Source organism: Lissotriton helveticus, chromosome 2_2 (assembly GCF_964261635.1).
Source record: "Lissotriton helveticus chromosome 2_2, aLisHel1.1, whole genome shotgun sequence".
Taxonomy (NCBI): Eukaryota; Metazoa; Chordata; class Amphibia; order Caudata; family Salamandridae; genus Lissotriton; species Lissotriton helveticus.
The window spans coordinates 516,144,792-516,166,674 of record NC_136060.1 but is presented as its reverse complement, the minus strand read 5'-3'; the positions used below and the strand labels follow the sequence as shown (position 1 = coordinate 516,166,674).

The 21,883-nt window shown below is 50.4% G+C and overlaps 1 protein-coding gene across 1 annotated transcript in view; it reads left to right on the top strand.

The window, feature by feature from the left end:
* LOC144821695 (uncharacterized) overlaps nucleotides 1-21,883 on the top strand; it is a 130,488-nt gene that overhangs the window by 69,229 nt on the left and 39,376 nt on the right. Inside the window, exon 6 of the mRNA XM_078678913.1 lies at nucleotides 1,602-2,833. Coding sequence (XP_078535039.1) covers nucleotides 1,602-2,833 — 1,232 coding nt within the window. The remainder of the gene's footprint in view (nucleotides 1-1,601; nucleotides 2,834-21,883) is intronic.

Below are 21,883 nucleotides of genomic sequence, written 5' to 3'. Positions count from 1 at the left end.
GTGTCCTCGCTGTGGATCACACTGAGAGTCACTGCTACAGTGGGATTCTTTATCGTGTATTCATCTCTTGTCCACCAAGGGCCTCATCGATGACCTACTGACTCTAGTGCTAACTCAATGGGTCTTCCAGGTGTCCCTGTAGGAGACTTGCATGAATCCTCTTTTCAGGATGACGAGAATGCACGGTCCCTTCAAGGGACTATGGCAAGCAGTTGGTGGAAGCGTATGAATATCCTCCAACGAACACACTCTTGCTTTGTTCGCATCTGTCCCTGCTCCCAGCTGCAGATTCTTTTTATTTGTTGAGGTTAATATTCAGAAAGACTGTGGTCATCTGAAAATCTTGCAGCATCTACTTGATGCCTGATACCCAACTGAGTGGGTACTCTTAAAATTCCCGTGCTAAATTAAGATTATTTAGCTGGGTCATTTGTTTTTGATCAAGGCGTGTCGGACCCATAGACTTTTATACTAGAGTTAATATTCTGATGACCACACATATAGGTAGCAAGCTACAGTCTCATAGCCGCCTCACTTAATTACCTATAGTTGGTCTCTGCAAATGTAACTATATACATTGCGTTTCAGATACGACCATCCTCCGTGACCCACCAGCAGCCACTTTAACCAGTGTCTGCCTCTCAGCAGAACCGGATGACAAGGTCATTTTTAGCCTTGCACGCTCTCTACTGCGCATGGTCTGTAAGTGTAGTTTTCAGGAGGACCTTGTATCTCCAACCATTACAACAGGTAGTATTCTTGGATCTGTGCTTTCCTCGAGGATTGTATAAACCGAACATCAGACCTGTCCTCCTCTATACGTTTGTCAGTGCTGCTGCTTACTTACCCGCTGTCCACCAGGGATGCACCATTAACATTCCTCCATTTCCTGATGCATTTCTTTACACAATTCTCCAGTCGAACGCACAGGTGCAACCCAACCTCACCAGAGGATTTCATAAACCATGTAATTCTTCTGTACACATCACCCACTTTCCATCAGCTGAAACCAGTGCTGCTCTGCAAATAAGGATTAGATCGGCCGTATGGCAATGGCAGAACTGTCATATTTCCATCAACTCTGGGGGGTGGTGTAAGTATTACACACAGGGATGGCCTGAGTGTGAAGTCCTATGCAGCGATTATCTTTTATGGGTTTCATTGTTTTTGTGTGCACTGATCGACACAGATTGTCATTTGATTGAATGTGAGTCGTTCATGCTGCTGTGGTTTGTCACAGATCCTCTGAGGACAGAGCTCAATAAAAAGCAGTGCTTCAGTATTTCCTCATGTTATCTTGTTGTAGATCGGCCGTAAAAAGTAGGGCAAATAAAGTGTTTGTTAAGGAAAAAATATAGTTTGAACTTTGCACAAGAGCCATAACCTTGTTGTCTCGCTGGGTAAAGGGATGGTCTTTAATGATATTTTAATTGCATGTTAATGAACAATACCTCGATGAGTATTGAGTAAAACGTACTGTGTGCTCCTTTCTGAGATATGATGCCTTTGCAAGAGGGACACAGGGAGAAGCTCAAGTGCTGTTTCTGGCAATTGTATGTTGTCATCACCCACTCGCTTACGCTTTTGTTTTCATTTTGCAGAAAGCCAAACAAAGTCTGCAAGTGTACAAGAAGAAGAAGAAACTTTCCCCTGCTCAGAGTGCGATAAGAGTTTCTTTTACAAGACCAGTCTTCAACGCCATATGAGAATTCACACAGGACCTGTCGAATTGAAATGCACGGAGTGCGGGGAAACCTTCACTTTCAAGGCCCAGCTTTTAAAGCACCAGAGGACCCATGTGCCAGAGCCATCATTTCCGTGCAACGAGTGTGACAAAGTCTTCAAACTTAAGGGTAACCTTCAAACCCACCAGAAAATTCACACAGGAGAGAAGCCTTTCACATGCCCAGAGTGTGGGAAGAGCTTTACTCAAAAGGGACATCTTGTGTATCACCAAAGACTTCACACCGGTGAAAAGCCGTTTGCCTGCATGGAGTGTGGGAAAAGGTTCAGTCAACGTTTGAGTCTTCGAAGCCACCAAAAGGTTCATACCGGGGAGCGGCCCTTTAAGTGTGCAGAGTGTGGGAAGGGTTTTACTATGCAGTCAAGTCTTCTGTATCACCAGAAAATTCACACCGGGGAGGGACTTTTTGAATGTAATGAATGTGGTAAGCGCTTTGTTAAGCGGTACGCCCTCTTAATACATCAGCGAAGCCATACAGGGCAGAGGCCCTTTCCCTGCACTGAGTGTGAAAAGAGCTTCACACTTAAAAGTAATCTTCTAAAGCATCAGAGAATCCACACAGGGGAGAGACCTTTTGCCTGCTTCGACTGTGGAAGGAGGTTCACTGAGAAGAAATCCCTTCTCAGTCACATGAAAACCCATACAGGAGAAAGACCCTTTACCTGCACTGAGTGTGGCAAGAGCTTTGCTGAAAAGAAAACACTTGTAGTACACCAGAGAATCCACACAGGGGAAAAGCGTTTTTCATGCAGCGAGTGTGGTAAGGGCTTTTCGGAAAAACAGCATCTCGTGCTCCATCAGAAAAACCACACGGGAGAAAGACCCTTTCTATGTGCCGAATGCGGCAAAACATTTGTGACTAACTCCCGACTTATGGTGCACCAGACAATACACTCAAACCAGATTAAGTTTGCATGTACTAAATGTGATGAGCGGTTTTCTGCCAAGAAGCTACTTACAAAACATCTGAAAATCCACCAAGAGTATCATAAGGGTTTCAAGAGTGGTGACCCAAAGCAAAAAGATTTAAATGTGTTAATTGCTGACATGTCACCCGTTCTAATTGATGCTCCAGAGACCCAGCACTTACCCTGAAATGTGCCCAGACAGTTTCCTGTGATGTTTGACTGTTGTACCTAGAGATGCATACTGCCCTTCCCCCTGTACTTCATAACTTGACCTGAGACCCTTCACACAGCCACGCTGGCTTCACCAGTCATGCCTATTTAAATCCAGGCTCTCCCAACAAACTCTTCTTTACATCAAGGGGCTTTGATAAGTGTTTACTTAATCACAACATTTTACTTGGGTGCTACATAACTGTTAGGCTGGCAGAAGGAATGCTGAGATGGGCGTGTTGTCCACCGCGAGAATCCTACCCTAAACACTACTAAGGAAATACAACTTTTGCCTCCATCTTCCGCTCTGAAAACAAGCAGTCCTGCTGCAGCACGTTATAATATTTTGTATCTTTCAAAACTTTGAGTACTCTCTGTACTTTAAGTAATCCTTGTTGTTCTCTTAATCCATCCAGTCCAATCTAGGTCCATCTTATTAATGTGAAGTTAATTAAATTATCTCTCGATCGCTTTTTACTCCAGGATCCGGGACTTAAATGTGGTCCATCGGGAGAGAACTAATTGCTTGTCCTCACCAATGATTTGTCTCCTTCATGAGTTATTATGCATCTTTCTACTCCTTGCAGTCCAAGAACGGCCATTACATTAGCCCTGAAGTGTCTGTTCCCTCATCTCTTCTGGGTGGGGGCGGTTATTGTGCACTTTTGTTGATCCGGCTTCCTTGCTAGGAGCAGAGCTCAGTGGTTAGCATCCTTGATGTCTGTGAAGTCCATAAGATTGCGTGGGGGCATCCGACGTTGACGATCATGAATGCCATCTTGCCTTGGAGCAAGTGCTCCGGTGCAGATTTGAACTAGTACCACACCTTTCTATCTACAAATAACAACATTTATTTGTGGAAATGGAGCCTCCGTAATCAGCCGTCACACTGCTGCCCTTTTTTGCACCTCTGCAACTAACTAGTAGTTGCAGCCCACTACGTTTTCTAACGTTCATGCGGGTAATGCAGGGATTTACATGACTATACCTCTATCTGCTTTTGCTTCATCTAAAGAGAACAAGCTTTCTAGAAACAAACAAGCTATTTATCGTCTTATGGAGTCCAATGAATATTCTACTAGAGACTGGCAGAAGCAAGGCGCAGAACAATTGCCGCAGTGGCCCTGATTGCGAACGGGTCCGTGTTTACCAACCAACCCCTGCGTAAACCCTTCTTTCATCAGGGGTCGGAATTACAAGTAGGTGATTGTTGCGGTTCAGAAGGAGGGATAGGATACTTGTGCGGGGTAGATATGGCTTTGTTTTTATAAATGTCTTTTTCTTTCTTAGTCTGTCTTTCTCTGGCTTTTGTGGCCGGATCCAATATGGCGGCGAGGGCACGAGTTCTTCGGGGGCTTGGTCTTCTCCGAGAGTCCTCGTCGCTATCTCCGTCTTCCTTCCTTGCCGCGTCCCAACGCCACATGCGGAGGAAAAGAAAGGCTCTTAGTGGTGCGTTCAGTTTGTACGGTATCCCGAGGGGTCAGGGTAGTGAGGACACCGGTGTTTGTGTATGTACAGAACGAGTACATGGCTACAGGTGAGGGTTGAAGGTGAGGGTAGGAGGTACGGGTAGGCAGGGAAGTTAAGGGAAGGTTGAATACGCTATGTACACTGCTCACTCAGAGTTACCAAGCCTCCCCAGCCAAACCGACATACGGTTACGCACCTGGCTGAGCCACACTCCTCCGTGAGTGCGGCTGGGCGCTGCGCCGTAACGTTGGCCTCCAGGCTCCGCGTCTCCCGTCCTCCGCTCCTCTAGCTCTGTTCTCCTTTCTGCTTCATTCATTCGCTCTCCTCTCTCCACCGTAGTGCCGGACACACCTCTACTTCCTCTTCCTGCTCTTTTACCAATCCCGGTAGCCAAGCGTCATAGGGGGGAGTATCCCTTTCCGCGAAGTCTCCCGCGCTGCACAGGAGCACGTCACTGGGGGGGGTGTGTCGTCTCTCTCGAAGCCGGTTCTGTTAAAGGCACATTCCTCTTTACTTATTGGATGGCGGGTCCACCAGGCATCGGACTCGGATTCCCAGGTGTCCAGAAGCGGTGAAAGAGAGGAGGTGGAAGGGACGTCAGTCGACCACCAGTCCTTTACTGTGGAGTTTGCATCCCGCCCCGCCACCCTGCTACAGTGATATTTCTCATCTAGTAAGTACTGGGTGTGTCAAATATGTCACACTTCGTTAACTATTGGCAGGTGCTCATCTGCCAGAATTTAACAGGGAAAACGTGTCTAGTATTTACTGTGCAATGTCGATTATGATGCGGTAACCACCAAAACCTGCATGTTACACCCCAGAAAATTGCAATAGGTGGTATTATATTGCATCCAATAAATGATGTACCCTAGGGTATAGGTATTTGTTTGATGCGATTAAAAAGCTCCTGGATGCCAACAAACTGAGTCAGGGCCACTGTGCCTGACGACTCTGCTTTCTACTAAAATTGGTGATCCAGTCTACTCTGAGAATGCAGTAGATTGTTGGGCAATGTATTCTGGAATGATCTACCTCCAATGAACATTCTTACGGTACGATTGGACACCTGAACTAAATGATCTCCCAATTGGTGGAGACTTCTCATCCGCTGAGAGGCAAGGGTTGGACTTCTCTGCTCTCAGTTCATCATCCTAATCAGAGACTCCTCAACAAAGGTGGATTGTGCCCTTTGATTCAAGTCTGATGTCAGGCAGGTCACGGACGGACTATTGAAAAAGCCGTTCACATTGCTCTTTTTAGTTTTATGTTCAGGTGTTGGGCTGCAAAACCCTTAAAAAGTATTGCTCCATAAAGAAGTCATTTCATAAATTCTGACGTCTCGGATGTTCTGCGATACTGGTTCATCCACCTACACTTCTGAATTCACAACACTTTAACATGTAAAGCTGATGGCTGAAGGTACCACTGAGCATTTGAGCCTGAATCTGGCACAATTTGCCAAACTCCCCTGGGGTGTCAGTCACAAGTACGTAACAATAATACTGTGTTCGATGCAGAATAATTCTGAGCAGGTGAAGAAACTAGCCGGTCTCTACAAGAAACCCAGATCTTTGCCACTAGTCTTGAAGGAGTTTGGGAAAGTTCCACACTGCATTTCATTTCAATAAAACACTTCTTAAGTTTGATTGTACAAGACTACTGTTACACCAGTCACAAAACAGATTTCTGAGTGGCTTGGGTTAAAGGCCCCTTGGGCCAGGGACAAGGGTCCATTCTGCTGCCTGCGAGGAGAACCTGTTTATGAAATATGAAGCCATCGATGGATTTGTAGTGTTCCTGTTAAGGCGTAGTGCTCCGGAGCTCTCGGAAGGGAAGTGCAACTCATGCAAGTCGGAGGAGTCAAGTTGACATTCGCCTGTGTTGGTCCCATGTGGAAAGCCCTCGTGTTGAGTGTTGGGGTAGAATCTTCAGATTACGTCATTTGGGCATTCCATTTGTCCTCCAGAATGAAAAGCTGCTGAGCCGCTTTCAGTTAAAGGTTCCTTGATGTACTCTTTGTGGTAACGGGCCATTTTGTTGGAAACTCTTGTAGCTGTACCCTGGCTACCACAACTCCTCCATATCTAGCCTCATGAGTGGGAAGAGATGTGGTGGAAGGGCCTAAAAGAAAATACATTCTAAATTCCTACAATAAGTAACTCTTAGAACTGCTTGTTCTGGCCTTAGAACTGTGATCAGATTCCTTCTTCCACCAACATCTTTTTCACTCTTGAGATGGAGACCTGAAAAGGTTTTGCGCCTCTGCCCCCTAGAAGTACAGGTAACTCTGGGCATGCTCGTAGCAGGAAAGTTGGACATCCTTAGGCAAGACTTGAACATCTTCCACCTAATGCATATCTTGATATGTCACAATCCAGACACCCAGCAGTCGTGCGTAGCTCTGCACATACATACTTCGACAGACAGAATCACATATGTTCTGTTGAAGTCCTGGAGTATCTTTGAACAATCTGTGCACATGTTTCTGCATATTCATAGTTTTTTTTTTTCTTAATTTAAAAACACTTTTTCAGCTAATGAAATGTTGTGATTGGTCATTACGGGTAATGGTTGCTGGTTTCTATACACTGTCTACAGTTGTCATGAATAGTCAATTAAAAACTTTGGCTCTCAAACCGTTGTCTTCGTGATTCTTGTTCGAGATTGCGCTTTGGACTCGCTTAATCTCACTGTAGAGCTGCTTCCAATGAGGGTCTTCAACAGAGCTGCTTTGGTGGCGCCAAGAACCTCTCCCACCCAAACCTACTCTGGCCGTGACTGCTTGGCCAGAGTATGAACAAGACACAAGTATGGCTTGTGTACTCAGTGAGTTTAGGCTCCCTGTAAGGGGTGGGGGCTCAGCACTGTTGCTTACAGGCCATGTAGCTGACACACTTCTCCAGCAATGAAGCTTAGTCATGAAATACAAATTGACTTGAACAAACACCAGTGTTACTCCAGCCCTTGCTGTAATATCCTAGTTACTCATGTAGTGGCATGGTGTAGCTCACAAGCCCCTATTGGACCTTAAATTCACCCGGCCGCTCTCTAGTCTAGTCTGTAACCCTCTCTCTGGATGTGAATGCAACTGTACGCCACCATGTCTACTCGAATAGTTCCTTCACATTACTGACTGCACCGGCCTCCTCTGATGGTTACTTCCCATTACTCACCGCACCGGCCTCCTCCGATGGTTCCTTCACATTACTCACCGCACCGGCCTCATCTGATGGTCCCTTCACATTACTCACTGCACCAGCCTCCTCTGATGGTTCCTTCACATTACTCACCGCACTAGCCTCCTCAGATGGTTCCTCCACATTACTCACCGCACCAGCCTCCTCTGACGGTTCCTTCACATTACTCACCACACCAGCCTCCTCTGATGGTTCCTCCTTATTACTCACCGCAGCAGCCTCCTCTGATGGTTCCTTCACATTACTCACCGCACCAGCCTCTTCGGATGGTTCCTTCACATTACTCACCGCACCAGCCTCCTCGGATGGTTCCTTCACATTACTCACTGCAGCAGCCTCTTCGGATGGTTCCTTCACATTACTCACTGCACCGGCCTCCTCTGATGGTTCCTTCACATTACTCACCAAACCAGCATCCTCTGATGGTTCCTTCACATTACTCACCGCACCAGCCTCTTCTGATGGTTCCTTCACATTACTCACCGCACCAGCCTCCTCTGATGGATCCTTCACCTTACTCACCGCACCAGCCTCCTCTGATGGTTCCTTCACATTACTCACCGCACCAGCCTCCTCTGATGGTTCCTTCACATTACTCACTGCACCAGCCTCTTCGGATGGTTCCTTCACATTACTCACCAAACCAGCATCCTCCGATGGTTCCTTCACATTACTCACTGCACCAGCCTCCTCTGATGGTACCTTCACATTACGCACCGTACCAGCCTCCTCTGATGGTTCCTTCACATTACTCACCAAACCAGCATCCTCTGATGGTTCCTTCACATTACGCACCACACCAGCCTCCTCTGATGGTACCTTCACATTACGCACCGCACCAGCCTCCTCGGATGGTTCCTTCACATTACTCACTGCACCGGCCTCCTCTGATGGTTCCTTCCCATTACTCACCGCACCAGCCTCCTCTGATGGTTCATTCACATTACTCACTGCACCAGCCTCCTCGATGGTTCCTTCACATTACTCACCGCACCGGCCTCCTCTGATGGTTCCTTCACATAACTCACCGCACCAGCCTCCTCTGATGGTTCCTCCACATTACTCACCGCACCGGCCTCCTCTGATGGTTCATTCACATTACTCACCGCACCAGTCTCCTCTGATGGTTCCTTCACATTACTCACCGCACCAGCCTCCTCTGATGGTTCCTTCACATTACTCACCAAAAAAGCCTCCTCGGATGGTTCCTTAACATTACTCACCGCACCAGCCTCCTCGGATGGTTCCTTAACATTGCTCACCGCACCGGCCTCCTCAGTTGGTTCATTCACATTACTCACCGCACCGGCCTCCTCTGATGGTTCCTTCACATTACTCACCACACCAGCCTCCTCTGACGGTTCCTTCACATTACTCACCACACCAGCCTCCTCTGATGGTTCCTTCACATTACTCACCGCACCAGCCTCCTCAGGAGGTTCCTTCACATTACTCACAGCACCGGCCTCCTCTGATGGTTCCTTCACATTACTCACTGCACCAGCCTCCTCCGATGGTTCCTTCACATTACTCACCGCACCAGCCTCCTCTGATTGTTCCTTCACATTGCTCACCGCACCGGCCTCCTCTGATGGTTCCTTCACATTACTCACCGTACCAGCCTCCTCTGATGGTTCCTTCACATTACTCACCGCACCAGCCTCCTCTGATGGATCCTTCACATTACTCACCGCACCAGCCTCCTCTGATGGTTCCTTCACATTACTCACCGCACCAGCCTCCTCTGATGGTTCCTTCACATTACTCACCGCACCAGCCTCCTCTGATGGTTCCTTCACATTACTCACCGCACCAGCCTCATCTGATGGTTCCTTCACATTACTCGCCACACCAGTCTCCTCGGATGGTTCCTTCCCATTACTCACCGCACCAGCCTCCTCTGATCGTTCCTCCACATTACTCACCGCACCAGCCTCCTCTGATCGTTCCTCCACATTACTCACCGCACCGGCCTCCTCTGATCGTTCCTTCACATTACTCACCGCACCGGCCTCCTCTGATGGTTCCTTCACATTACTCACCGCACCAGCCTCCTCTGATCGGTCCTCCACATTACTCACCGCACCGGCCTCCTCTGATGGTTCCTTCCCATTACTCACCGCACCGGCCTCCTCTGATGGTTCCTTCCCATTACTCACCGCACCGGCCTCCTCTGATGGTTCCTTCACATTACTCACCGCACCGGCCTCCTCTGATGGTTCCTTCACATTACTCACCGCACCAGCCTCCTCTGATGGTTCCTTCACATTACTCACCGCACCGACCTGCTCTTAAGGTTCCTTCACATTACTCACTGCACCGGCCTCCTCTGATGGTTCCTTCACATTACTCACCGCACCGACCTCCTCTTAAGGTTCCTTCACATTACTCACTGCACCGGCCTCCTCTGATGGTTCCTTCCCATTACTCACCGCACCGGCCTCCTCTGATGGTTCCTTCCCATTACTCACTGCACCGGCCTCCTCTGATGGTTCCTTCACATTACTCACCGCACCGGCCTCCTCTGATGGTTCCTTCACATTAATCACCGCACCGACCTCCTCTTAAGGTTCCTTCACATTACTCACCGCACCGGCCTCCTCTGATGGTTCCTTCACATTACTCACCGCACCGACCTCCTCTTAAGGTTCCTTCACATTACTCACTGCACCGGCCTCCTCTGATGGTTCCTTCACATTACTCACCGCACCGGCCTCCTCTGATGGTTCCTTCACATTACTCACTGCACCGGCCTCCTCTGATGGTTCCTTCACATTACTCACCGCACCGACCTCCTCTTAAGGTTCCTTCACATTACTCACCGCACCGACCTCCTCTTAAGGTTCCTTCACATTACTCACTGCACCGGCCTCCTCTGATGGTTCCTTCACATTACTCACCGCACCGGCCTCCTCTGATGGTTCCTTCACATTACTCACTGCACCGGCCTCCTCTGATGGTTCCTTCACATTACTCACCGCACCGGCCTCCTCTGATGGTTCCTTCACATTACTCACCACACTGGCCTCCTCTGATGGTTCCTTCACATTACTCACCGCACCAGCCTCCTCTGATGGTTCCTTCACATTACTCACCGCACCAGCCTCCTCTGATGGTTCCTTCACATTACTCACTGCACCGGCCTCCTCTGATGGTTCCTTCACATTACTCACCGCACCGGCCTCCTCTGATGGTTCCTTCACATTACTCACCGCACCGGCCTCCTCTGATTGTTCCTTCACATTACTCACCGCATCGGCCTCCTCCTGTGTAGGATTATTAGGATTGTTGTGTATGGCTCGTCGAGAGCCATGCAGTGCGGTGAGTAATGTGGAGGAACCATCAGAGGAGGCTGATGCGGTGAGTAATGTGAAGGAACCATCAGAGGAGGCTGGTGTGGTGAGTAATTGTATTGTATTGTATTGCGACTTATATAGCGCACGTATCACCCGAAGGCATCAAGGCGCTTGCTTAGGGAACCCGTCCTGGTATTCCCCTGTGAGATACCCCGGCAGGGTATCTACAAGGTGAAAGCCAGGCATCCCGCCGCGAGGGGCCGTAGTGGAGATTAAGCAAGCTATTGCCCAGAGTCGCAGAGTGTGACCCCATGAGTCGAGTAGGCACCGGAGCGAGAATTGTCGAGTCCGTGGAATTTTTGAGCCTGAGTCCCGCCGAGGCGGGGAATCGAACCCTGGTCCACGGCCGATCTCAGCTTCTGGGTCTGCCGCCTCTAACCACTGAGCCACGCTTCTCCACTTCACTTGTGGAGGAACCTTCCGAGGATGCTGCTGCGGTGAGAAAAGTGGAGGAACCATCAGAGGAGGCTGTAAGAAACTGGCTCTATAAAGACTACACTAAAATGAGGTACAGTGTGTATAGAGTCCACAGTCCCCGTTGGTTTGGCAGAGGTTAAAGTTAGATAGAACCTTACTCTCTAAAGTGGTAGCTTGGTCGAGCAGTAAGGTAGTATTAGAGGACCGTGTAAAGCATTTGATGTACACTGTCAGTAAATGAATTCACACACTCAAGAACTGAAATCTAGACCAATTGTTTTTGTGTAAAAATATACTGTTGTTTCATTTTAGGACCAAGCAAGCCTGGTACAGGTAAACATTAAATACTTTACAGTAATATGTTGCTGAATGTAGAAACAGTTTGAAAATGCCATAGGAATTGTACTTTGTTTGATTTACAGGGGATGTAGTAGGTTGCATCACTTAGCGAATACAGCACATTGGGATGAATAGGCTTTTTCAGTAAATTGCAGCTAAGTTACTTTTCACGTTAGTTTTCTAACTCCGTGCTGGAAACCTAGATTCAGCACTGGGACATTTCCTGCAAACAGGTGAGTAAACACGTTTTGGTTATTTGTGCGATTTTTGAAGGAATAGTTTTAGATTTTAAAAAACTTTTTGGACAAAAAGTGTCATTGTTATCCTATGGGAGGAAAACAGGTTAACCGTTCACAGGTAAGTAACCGACTGTGGGAGTTGAGGTTCTGGGGTTAGACTCGGGGGTCCCCCAGGGTCAGTGATGTTGCACCCTCAGTGGCGGCTGGGTGCAGAGTGTTGAGGCCCAATGTTATCCAATGGGGGGTAGGGGGCCTCCGATTCGTGGATGCTGGCAAACAGGCCACTGGGTTGTGGGAGCAAAGCTCCTAGGGTTAAGGTCAAGGCAAATGAGCAAACAAAGTAGTTCAAAAGGTGCACCCTCAGCGGCACTGGGGCGGCCGGGTGCAGAGTGCTGTTTTGACATCGGGTGCCCTGTTGTTTTCTGTGGAGAACCTCCGGTTTGCAAAAGCACTGCAGGCAGGGAGACGATGGACTTCTGGGTGCAACCACCACTTGGAGAGGTAAGATGGGCTGTTAAGGGTTCGTTAGGCACTCTCGGTTTAGGCACACAAGGCCGTGGTGCGTCGTTGCAGGGGTGCCTTTTGGGGTCCAATCTTCTTACCAGCTCCTGGTCGTGGTTAGGGGGGCCTTCTGGATTTAGGCTGCAGACGTCTGCTGGAGACTTGAGGCAGGTTGGGGGTCACCGAATCTCTGGTCAGGATCGCCGGGGGGACCTCCTTGTAGTGTTTTTTAACTCTAGCTCGGGCCGGGTTCGGCAGGTGCAGAGTGGGCTGGATTCATTGTCTCTGGCTGGCACCAGAAGCTGCCGTTTGAACAAATCCGGTGTTCATGGGAGCTGCAGTCTTTAGAAGTGAAGGCAGGCCGGTCCTCTGGGTTTCTTGAGTAATGGCTGCAGGACACCACGGGATTTTGCAGGAGCAGGTTTGAGGGGGCGACCACCTGGTAGGGCTGGGGCCAAGTCAGTGGGCGTCGTCCTCTTGTTAGCTCTGCACGGCTCTTCAGTCCTTATCTTGTTGTTTCTTGATCTGAGAAAGCAGGGTTCAGGGTGCCCCCAAAATACTAAATTTTAGAAGTGTTACAGGTAGGTAAAGGGCAGGGATCAATGGGTCCCTTCCTTGGGGTGGGTACACCCCCTATTCTGCCACTCTTCAGTGAGAGGGGAGCAGGAGCCTGTCCCTGGTTGGCTGGGTCCCCCATCCTCAAGATAGTGGGGACTCGAGGTTGTGCTTCACCTCGCCTCCCCCACCTGAGGGGTGGAGTTGGCAGAGGCGGGCGCACCTCTCTTCCTCACTTGTTTTTACTACGGTTCTCCCACCCAAAGTAGGGGGTAGAACCAGTTGCTGAAAGCAGCAAATGGTCTGGAGAGGCTCACAAAGGCGGCATGCCTTTGAAGCTTCTCCTTCGTGAGACCTGCCCATCCTGGGGGAGGAGGCTTGGAACCTCGTCCCAGGATGTGCATTGTTTCAGGCCTCCGAGAGTAGCTGCAGCTCTCGACCCAACGGTCCAGAAACATGTCTGGTGGTGGCAGCCCAGATAGCCACTCAGTCGGGTCACTAGAAGTTGGTCAAGTTTCATGGGTCATCTCTAACATGACCTCTGTTGGTCATTTTACATTAAATCCCACACTGGCTTCAGTGAGGGTATAATGTGCTGAGAAGTTTGATACCAAACTTCCCAGTCTTCAGTGTAGCCATTATGGTGCAGTGGAGTTCGTAATGACAACCCCCCAGCACCATATACTCTTAATGGCAGCACTGCACTTACAGTGTCCAAGAATGGACTTGGGTACAGGGCTCATGCACTTGTACCCTCACCACTGGCATAGGGCACCCAGCTAGAGGGGTGACTTTTATGACAGGGCAGTGGTTTGGGGCATGGCACATGGATGTGTGCCATTTCGACTCTTCAATTTGTTCTGCACCAAGACACGCAGCCTGCAAAGGCAGTGTGTGAATGTCAGGGTACAGGGCCTCTAAGGGTGGCACAATAAGTGCCGCAGCCCTTAGAGGCCTTTTCTGGTCACAGTGCCCTGGGTACCTGTGGTACCATTTACCAGGGGCTGACCTGTGGCCAGAGATGCCAATTTGGTTTAGGCTTCAATGCAGTTTTTTAGGGAAGGAACATAGGCCCTGGGTACCTGATTAGCAGGAGCCCAGGGTACACTCAGTCAAAGCATATCAGCATTTCAGCAAAAAGTAGGGGTAACCATGCAAAAAGGGGACACTTTCTCACACAACTCCCCCCCCCCCCCCCCCCCCAACGAAAGATGATGAGACTAACCTTGCCCTAAGAGAGTCTTCATTTTCTAAGTGGAAGAACCTGGAAAGTCCCTCTGAATTGGCATGGGCAGGCCCAGGTCTGCGTTCCACTTCAAAGCCCATTCCCTGTAGGGAGATGGACCACCTCAACAGTTTAGGATTTTCTCCTTTCATTTGCATTAGCCATCTGAGAGGTCAGTGATCAGTTTGAACTAGGAAGTGAGTACCAAACAACTATGGTCTCCACTTCTTCAGGGACCAAACCACAGCAAAGGCCTCCCTCTCAATGGCACTCCAACGCTGCTCCCTGGGGGGGAAGCCTTCTGCTTATAAAAGCAACAGGTTGGTCTTGGCCTTCATCATTGGTCATGGATAGGACCGCTCCTATCCCTAGCTCAGAGGCTTCAGTCTGCACTATGAACTGCTTGGAGTAGTCTGGTGCCTTCAGAATTGGTGCTGAGCACATTGCTTCTTTCAGGGTGTCAACAGCCTTTTGGCAACTAACTGTACAGTTAACATTTTGGGGCATTTTCTTGGAGGTGAGTTCTGTGAGGGGAGTGACAATGGACCCATATCCCTTCACAAACCTCCTGTAGTATCCAGTCAAGCCAAGGAATGCCCTGACTTGGGTCTGGGTGATTGGAGCTGCCCAGTCCAGGAGGGCCTGGATCTTGGGCTGTAAGGGCTGTATCTGGCCTCCACCAACAAGGTGGACCAAGTACACCACATCTCCAGACGTCGCCTTCCTCACGGAAACATGGATGAACGCCTCCTCAGCGCCCGACATCGCCATCCCGGACGGATACAAGATCACCCGGAGGGACCGCGTCAACCAGACTGAGGAGGCATCGCCATCGTCCACAAGAACACCATCTGCATCACGACCAACTCCGACGACACCCTCACAGCCGCCGAACACCTGCACTTCCAGATACACACCGACCCCAAGACCACCCTCAGAGGCACCCTCATCTACAAACCCCCGGGACCACGCACACAATTCAGCGAAGACATCGCCGACTTCATCAGCCCGCACGCCCTCCCCTCCGATGACTACATCCTCCTAGGGGACCTCAACTTCCACCTAGAGAACAACAACGACTGCAACACCACCACCCTGCTGGACAACCATGCCAACCTCGGACTCAAGCAACTGGTGACCACCCCCACCCACTACGCCGGCCACACGCTTGACCCGGACTACTCTTCCAGCAAGGACATCTCCTTCAGCCACACCACTGGACTCCACTGGACAGACCACAGCTGCGTCCACTTCAGCTTCAGTAGGACCACCACTCGCCACCACCTGCAACAGGTTCCCCGCAGAAGCTGGAACAAGATCACCACCGACCAACTCACTACATCCCTGAGCCAGAACCCTCCCGCCAGCTCAACGAACCCCAACCAAGCCGCCGACAACCTCACAAGATGGATCACCAACTGCGCAGACGACCTCGCTCCACTGAAGACCCCCCCCCCCCCGGTCAGACCCGGCAACAAGAAAGCATCCTGGTTCACCGACGAACTCAAGAGCTCCAAGAAGAACTACCAGGCCCTCGAGAAAGCCTGGCGCAGAGACCCGACTACAGACAACATGACCACCCTCAAACACGCCACCCGAAAACACCACCAGCTGATCCACACCACCAAGAAAACCGCATTCAAGGAACGACTGGACAACAACGCCCACAACAGCAAGGAACTCTTCAACATCGTCAAAGAGCTCTCGAACCCCCGCGCTGGAAACAACGACATCACTCCCTCGCAAGACCTCTGCAATTCGCGTGCCTCGTTCTTCCACAGCAAGATCGCAGACATACACAACAGTTTCAGCACACAGCCGACGCACCCTACGACCGTACCAATGCCCCCCCACCACCACCACCCTCCGCGCCTGGACCCCGGTCAACACCGAAGACACCATCCGCACGATGAACTCCATCCACTCAGGATCACCAACTGACCCCTGCCCTCACCACGTCTTCAACAAGGCCGACTCTGTCATCGCACCCCATCTCCGGGACATCATCAACACCTCCTTCGACACCGCCACCTTCCCAGAGAGCTGGAAGCACGCCGAACTCAGCGCCCTACTGAAGAAACCATCAGCGGACCCCACCGACCTCAAAAACTACCGCCCCATCTCGCTCCTTCCTTCATCAACAGACAGCTGGCCGCCTTCCTCGAGACGAATGGATCCCTCGACCACTCGCAGTCCTGTTCCGGGCCAACCACAGCACCGAGACCGCCCTCATCGCAGCCACCGACGACATCCGAGCCCTGCTCGACAACTTGGAAACAGCGGCCCTCATCCTCCTGGACCTCTCCGCAGCGTTCGACACTGTCTGCCACCGCACCCTAGTGCAGCGCCTGAACAACATCGGAATCCAGGAGAAGGCATTGGAGTGGATCATCTCCTTCCTCGCCGGAAGAACAGAGAGTCCGCCTCCCCCCGTTCAGATCCGAGGCCACCGAAGTCATCTGCGGTGTACCACAAGGTTCATCACTCAGCCCCACACTGTTCAACATCTACATGAGCCCCCTCGCGGCCATCACACGCCAACACAACCTCCGCATCCTCTCCTATGCCGACGACACCCAGCTGATCCTCTCCTTCACCAACGACCCCGCAACCGCCAGAACCAACCTACACGAAGGGATGAAAGACGTAGCCGAGTGGATGATGAACAGCTGCCTGAAACTGAACTCAGATAAGATGGTAGTCCTCATCCTAGGATCGTCACCCTCCGCCTGGGACGACTCCTTGTGGCCCCCTGCCCTGGGCAGTGCACCCAAACCAATGGACCACGCACGCAACCTGGGCTTCATCCTGGACTCCTCCCTCTCGATGACCAGACAAGTCAACGCCGTCTCCTCGTCATGCTTCCAACATCTTACGCATGCTACGGAAGATCTTCCGGTGGATCCCCACCGAAAACAGGAAAACGGTCACCCAGGCCCTTGTCACCAGCCGACTGGACTACGGCAACTCCCTCTACGCCGGAACCACAGCCAAACTCCAGAAAAGACTCCAGCGCATTCGAACGCCTCAGCACGACTCATCATGGACATGCCCTGACACAGCCACATCGCCGGACACCTGAGAGACCTGCACTGGCTCCCCGTCAGCAAGAGAATCACATTCCGACTCCTCACCTACGCACACAAAGCTCTCTACAACCAAGGCCCCAGATAACTCAACGACCGCCTGACCTTCTACACTCCCACCCGCCAGCTACGATCGACCAGCCATGCCCTCGCTGCCATTCCCCGCATCCAAAGAACCACAACAGGAGGAAGATCCTTCTCCTACCTGGCTGCCAAGACGTGGAACTCCCTCCCCATCCACCTCCGCCTGACCCAAGACCACCTCTCCTTCAGGAAGCAACTCAAGACCTGGCTGTTCGAGCAGTAGAGGACCCCCCCTCCCCCAAGCGCCTTGAGACCCTCCGGGTGAGTAGCGCGCTATACAAATGCCTTGATTGATTGAGTGTCCTGCCTTATCTGGCATTTGGATGCCTTGATTGTTAGGCATGCTGTTTGCAGAGCTTTTAAAACCATCCCAAGGTGGATCAGGTGATCCGGTCAGGTGGAACTAAAGACAGCAATATCATCAAGATAAGCTGCACCAAAGGACTCCAGCCCAGCAAGGACTTGATTCACCAGCCTCTGGAAGGTGGCAGGGGCATTCTTTAAACCAAAGGGCATAACAGTGTACTGATAGTGCCCTTCAGGTGTGGAGAATGCGTTTTTCTCGTTTGCGCCAGGGGCCATGCCAATTTGCCAGTACCCTGCAGTTAAGTCAAAGGGACTGAGAAATTTGGCTGCCCCCAATTTGTCGATCAGCTAATCTGCTCTTGGTATATGGTGAGGAGCATCTGTCTTGGTGACAGAGTTGAGCCCTCTATAGTCCACACAGAACCTCATTTCTCTCTTTCCAACCTGTGGATGAGGTTTGGGGACTAGAACCACTGCATTGGCCCAGGGGCGCTCAGAGGGTTCAAGGGTCGCTTTTACTTGCACGGCTGCATTTGTTTTGATAGGTCACTGCGCATCTCAGAGTTTAAAAAATACACGTAGGTGTGCAGGCACCAAGAGACATCTACAACGCTGTTAACAAGTTAGCGCTCAGCTAACTGGCATAATGCTTGGATGGATCAAGGTGGGGGAAACTGAAATGGGGTGGCAACCTGGGAGGGATGTATGACGGTACGACGCGGGCTATTACCACGCTTACCGCTACAACGCGTGTTTTACAACTCAAGTCGTTACCACGACTTGCGCTGTAGGGTGCGGACTTAGGAATAGTTTAATTTACTATTCCAACACCAGTCCCTGTGGATAGTAGGGAAGGTGTTGGAATAGTAAATTAACTATTCCTTGTCCTTGAGTGCCCTCCAGCGCAAGTTGTGGTTACGACTTGCGTTGTAAGAGACGTGTCGTAATGGTAGCGCGGGGTAACATCCGCGTCGTAAAGGATGTTCCCCACCTGGGAGATAACGCTATACTGTCTGACTCACTGACAGGAAATACAAAGGTCAGCCACTACGCATGGCTATAAACTTTTTTTCCCCAATGACAAAAGTGAAACTGCAAAACTGATTATAGAACCGAGCTGGAAAGGGCAATGACCATCATCGTGAACAGCAGCTGTTAAGAGGCTCTACGAAATCGCTGTTTCTTGAAGGAAAGGCCCAAGTCTGCTTAGCATGCCTCCGACAAACTCAAAACAACTCGCCTTTCCGTCTGGAAAGTCTGGCGAAGTTTGGGAGCAGCGTCACATGGAGGTAAACTTCTGCGAAGTAGATGAGAAAGTTGAGTGTGGCCTGTGAGGAATGCCAGCTCCATCCCGGGTTCCGATAGAAGATGTCGCCAAGTGATACCCGATGAGTTGTTTTGTTCTGAATCACTCGAAACATCTCTTGTAATAAACCGCCGACGTTTTTACACCTGTTATTATCCTTTTCCCGGTCTGAGTTTTACTTTAGTTTCTAACAGCGCTTGTCTTTATCTGTGTTTTTTTTTATGTGGGTGGTTTTATATTCATCACTCATTCTGATTTTCTTTTAGAGTTTGGAAATCTTCCAGTTCTTTTCTGTGTGCTTTCTGTTTTGATTACGCATTTCGGAACTCTACCTCAGAATGGCCGCTATGTGGGTCGCATATAACAACTTGGTGCACACAAATCAATATTTTTGTTTTAGAGTGCGTTTACTGGCTGTTAGGATTGTATGTATGCCTTGCGTGTAATGTCACATCAGCAGTTTATGCCATCGACAAAGTAGCTCTGCAGCGTTTCTTTTGAGGTTGGCGTAATTTAGTTGACCATTCAACCGGATTCTGTTTGGATAATAATAATAATTCCATTTTTATAAAGCGCAAACTTATCAGCCAAGGGCGTTGGTGTTGGGGCTGTCAGGGAGATTAAGTGAGCTATTGCCCAGAGTCACATGATGCCGAGCTGTTGCCACCAATGGACCCGTAAGTCCCACGCTCCGGAGTCAGTCACCCTGGCCCCTGCACTACACCTCTGTATTTGTGATGCATTTATCCCAATTTCCAATCAGGCAGGCAGCGCATGCCTACTGATAATAATGCTTTTTCTATACAATCCTTACATGAAGAAGGTATTAGCACTCACATGATCCAGGTATGACCCACAGCTACTTGTTTATCCAGTGATGCTGTCCTGTAAGTCGAGTGACTCGAAAGGCCAACTCCTTATGGCATACCCAATCCGTGACTGAACTAAAGTCATAGCATTTCACAACCTTCAAGCTAAAAGGATTACCTTATATATATATATCAAACGAGGTTCTTCAAGCGCTCGGTTGCTCAGAGGCACCCACTTACAAGGTCCCAAAGGCGAGATCTATTGTCTATGCCAATGCTTGTTTTTCAATGGTAGAGGAATAAACTGCTGCATCTCGGAGTACTCTGCAAGCGTCACTGGTGGTGTTTTCAGCCCAACCATAAGGCTGTGTGAGCAGCTGGGCACCTGAAGCATGGGAGAGGATGTGGCCTGATGGCCAGAGCTGCTGACTTTGGAGCTGGAGACCATGGTCCGAGCCTCGGGGTCGCGTCCACATCCTGTGATTCTGGGCAAATCACTTCATCTCCCCGTGCCTGAATGTCATACATGCCAGTAGACCTGATTCAGGCGAGAGATTACCTTTTTTCCAATCCAAAAATGGCTTTATTTTATCTGTGTCCCGCCTGAAATAGCATTTTCTACAACAGAAGTCCATGGGGAATTTTCATCCTCCTGGGTTTTTGTTTTAAATCTCCCACCTCCCTGTCCTAAAATGTTGCATGTATGCTGAGTGTGTCCTTGTGTAAAGTCACCAGTGCTCATGTAAAGCGCTCCAATACCTGCGGGTCGAGTTGGCGCTATATAAATCTGCAACAACAAAAAAAGCTATAACGCAGGAAGGAGCCTCCCTTAGACATGGGGCCCTGTCGCGCATGCGCGCATTCACGCTCTGCCTCACTAAGCAGATGCGCGCGCCCGTAGCCATGCCAACGCTCGCCGCATGCGCAGGTGTGGAACACTCCCATTCAGCGCATGCGCCGTCGGTAGCAATTCCATTGCGCCTGCGCACATCTGCCCCGTGGCGCGCCATCCCGCAGATTTGCATGCGCGCAGGTGGTTCAGGACCCCGGACGCAGGAAGAGAGCGCGACTCCGTTACAGCGCATGCGCACACCTACATCACTGTGGCAGCATTCTGCACATGTGCGTCCGTGCGTCTGTAGGCGTACCAACACCGCGCATGCGCACATCTGAAGTAGACTCATTCGGCGCATGCGCACCCACATCCTGGCGCCTGGGCGGAAGGAGCTGCTGCCCCACCCCCGGTGTTATTCCCCATTGCTGCCGGTGTCCGGTGAGGCGGAGGCGAGGCGTCCGCAGGGAGGGCTGAGGTAACACATTTCTATTTGCTTCAGAGTTCTTTCTTGTACACGGAGGCCTGGACTCTGAAGTGACTCTGTCTCTGTTGCATGAGCGGGTCTGAGCCCGAGGGACACGACACGACCAATGAATGAATGAGTGAGTGAGTGAGTGAGTGAGTGAGTGAGTGAGCGAGTGAGTGAGTGAGTGAGTGAGCGAATTAATGAATCAATGAATGGAAGAATGCATGCATGCAAGCTGTGTGGCCCAATGAACTCCAAAACTAGACCTACAATTCTCTCCCAGTTCCCACGGAGGAGGAGGGGGGGCACTATTTAGGCATAAAAGTATTATTTATTAATGGAAAACTGAGCTGCACCAACAGCCCTGGCATCCGGCATCCCCACCCTTCGGCTGATACACATCATATGAAGTAAACCCACGTGGAGGCCCCGTTGACTCTGCAGGGCCCCTGTCTTTGCTGGTCCTGCAGTCCCAGGTATGTCTGGGAGGGTTTAAAGCCCCCATCAGAGGGCAGGGGGAGCTCTGCCAGGCAGTGGGGCAGCTGTTGAGAGATGGACGTGCAGCCTGCAGGAGCTGGAGGCAGATCCAGGGAGACCCCCATCAGCCCTCACTAGAGCGCCTTCGGGGAGGCTCTGACTGTTATTGAAGTGGAATCCATTAAAGCAGTTTGTGATCGACTGGAGATACTGGGCAGCGTTACAATTACTTTACCACACTATGAGTCTCAGGCAGGACCCTTTGTTTGAAATGAGAGAATCTCTAGATGGGGCCACCATGGGGCTGCTGGAATGATGCAACAGGGAATCCCTTTGATCATCATTTGTTG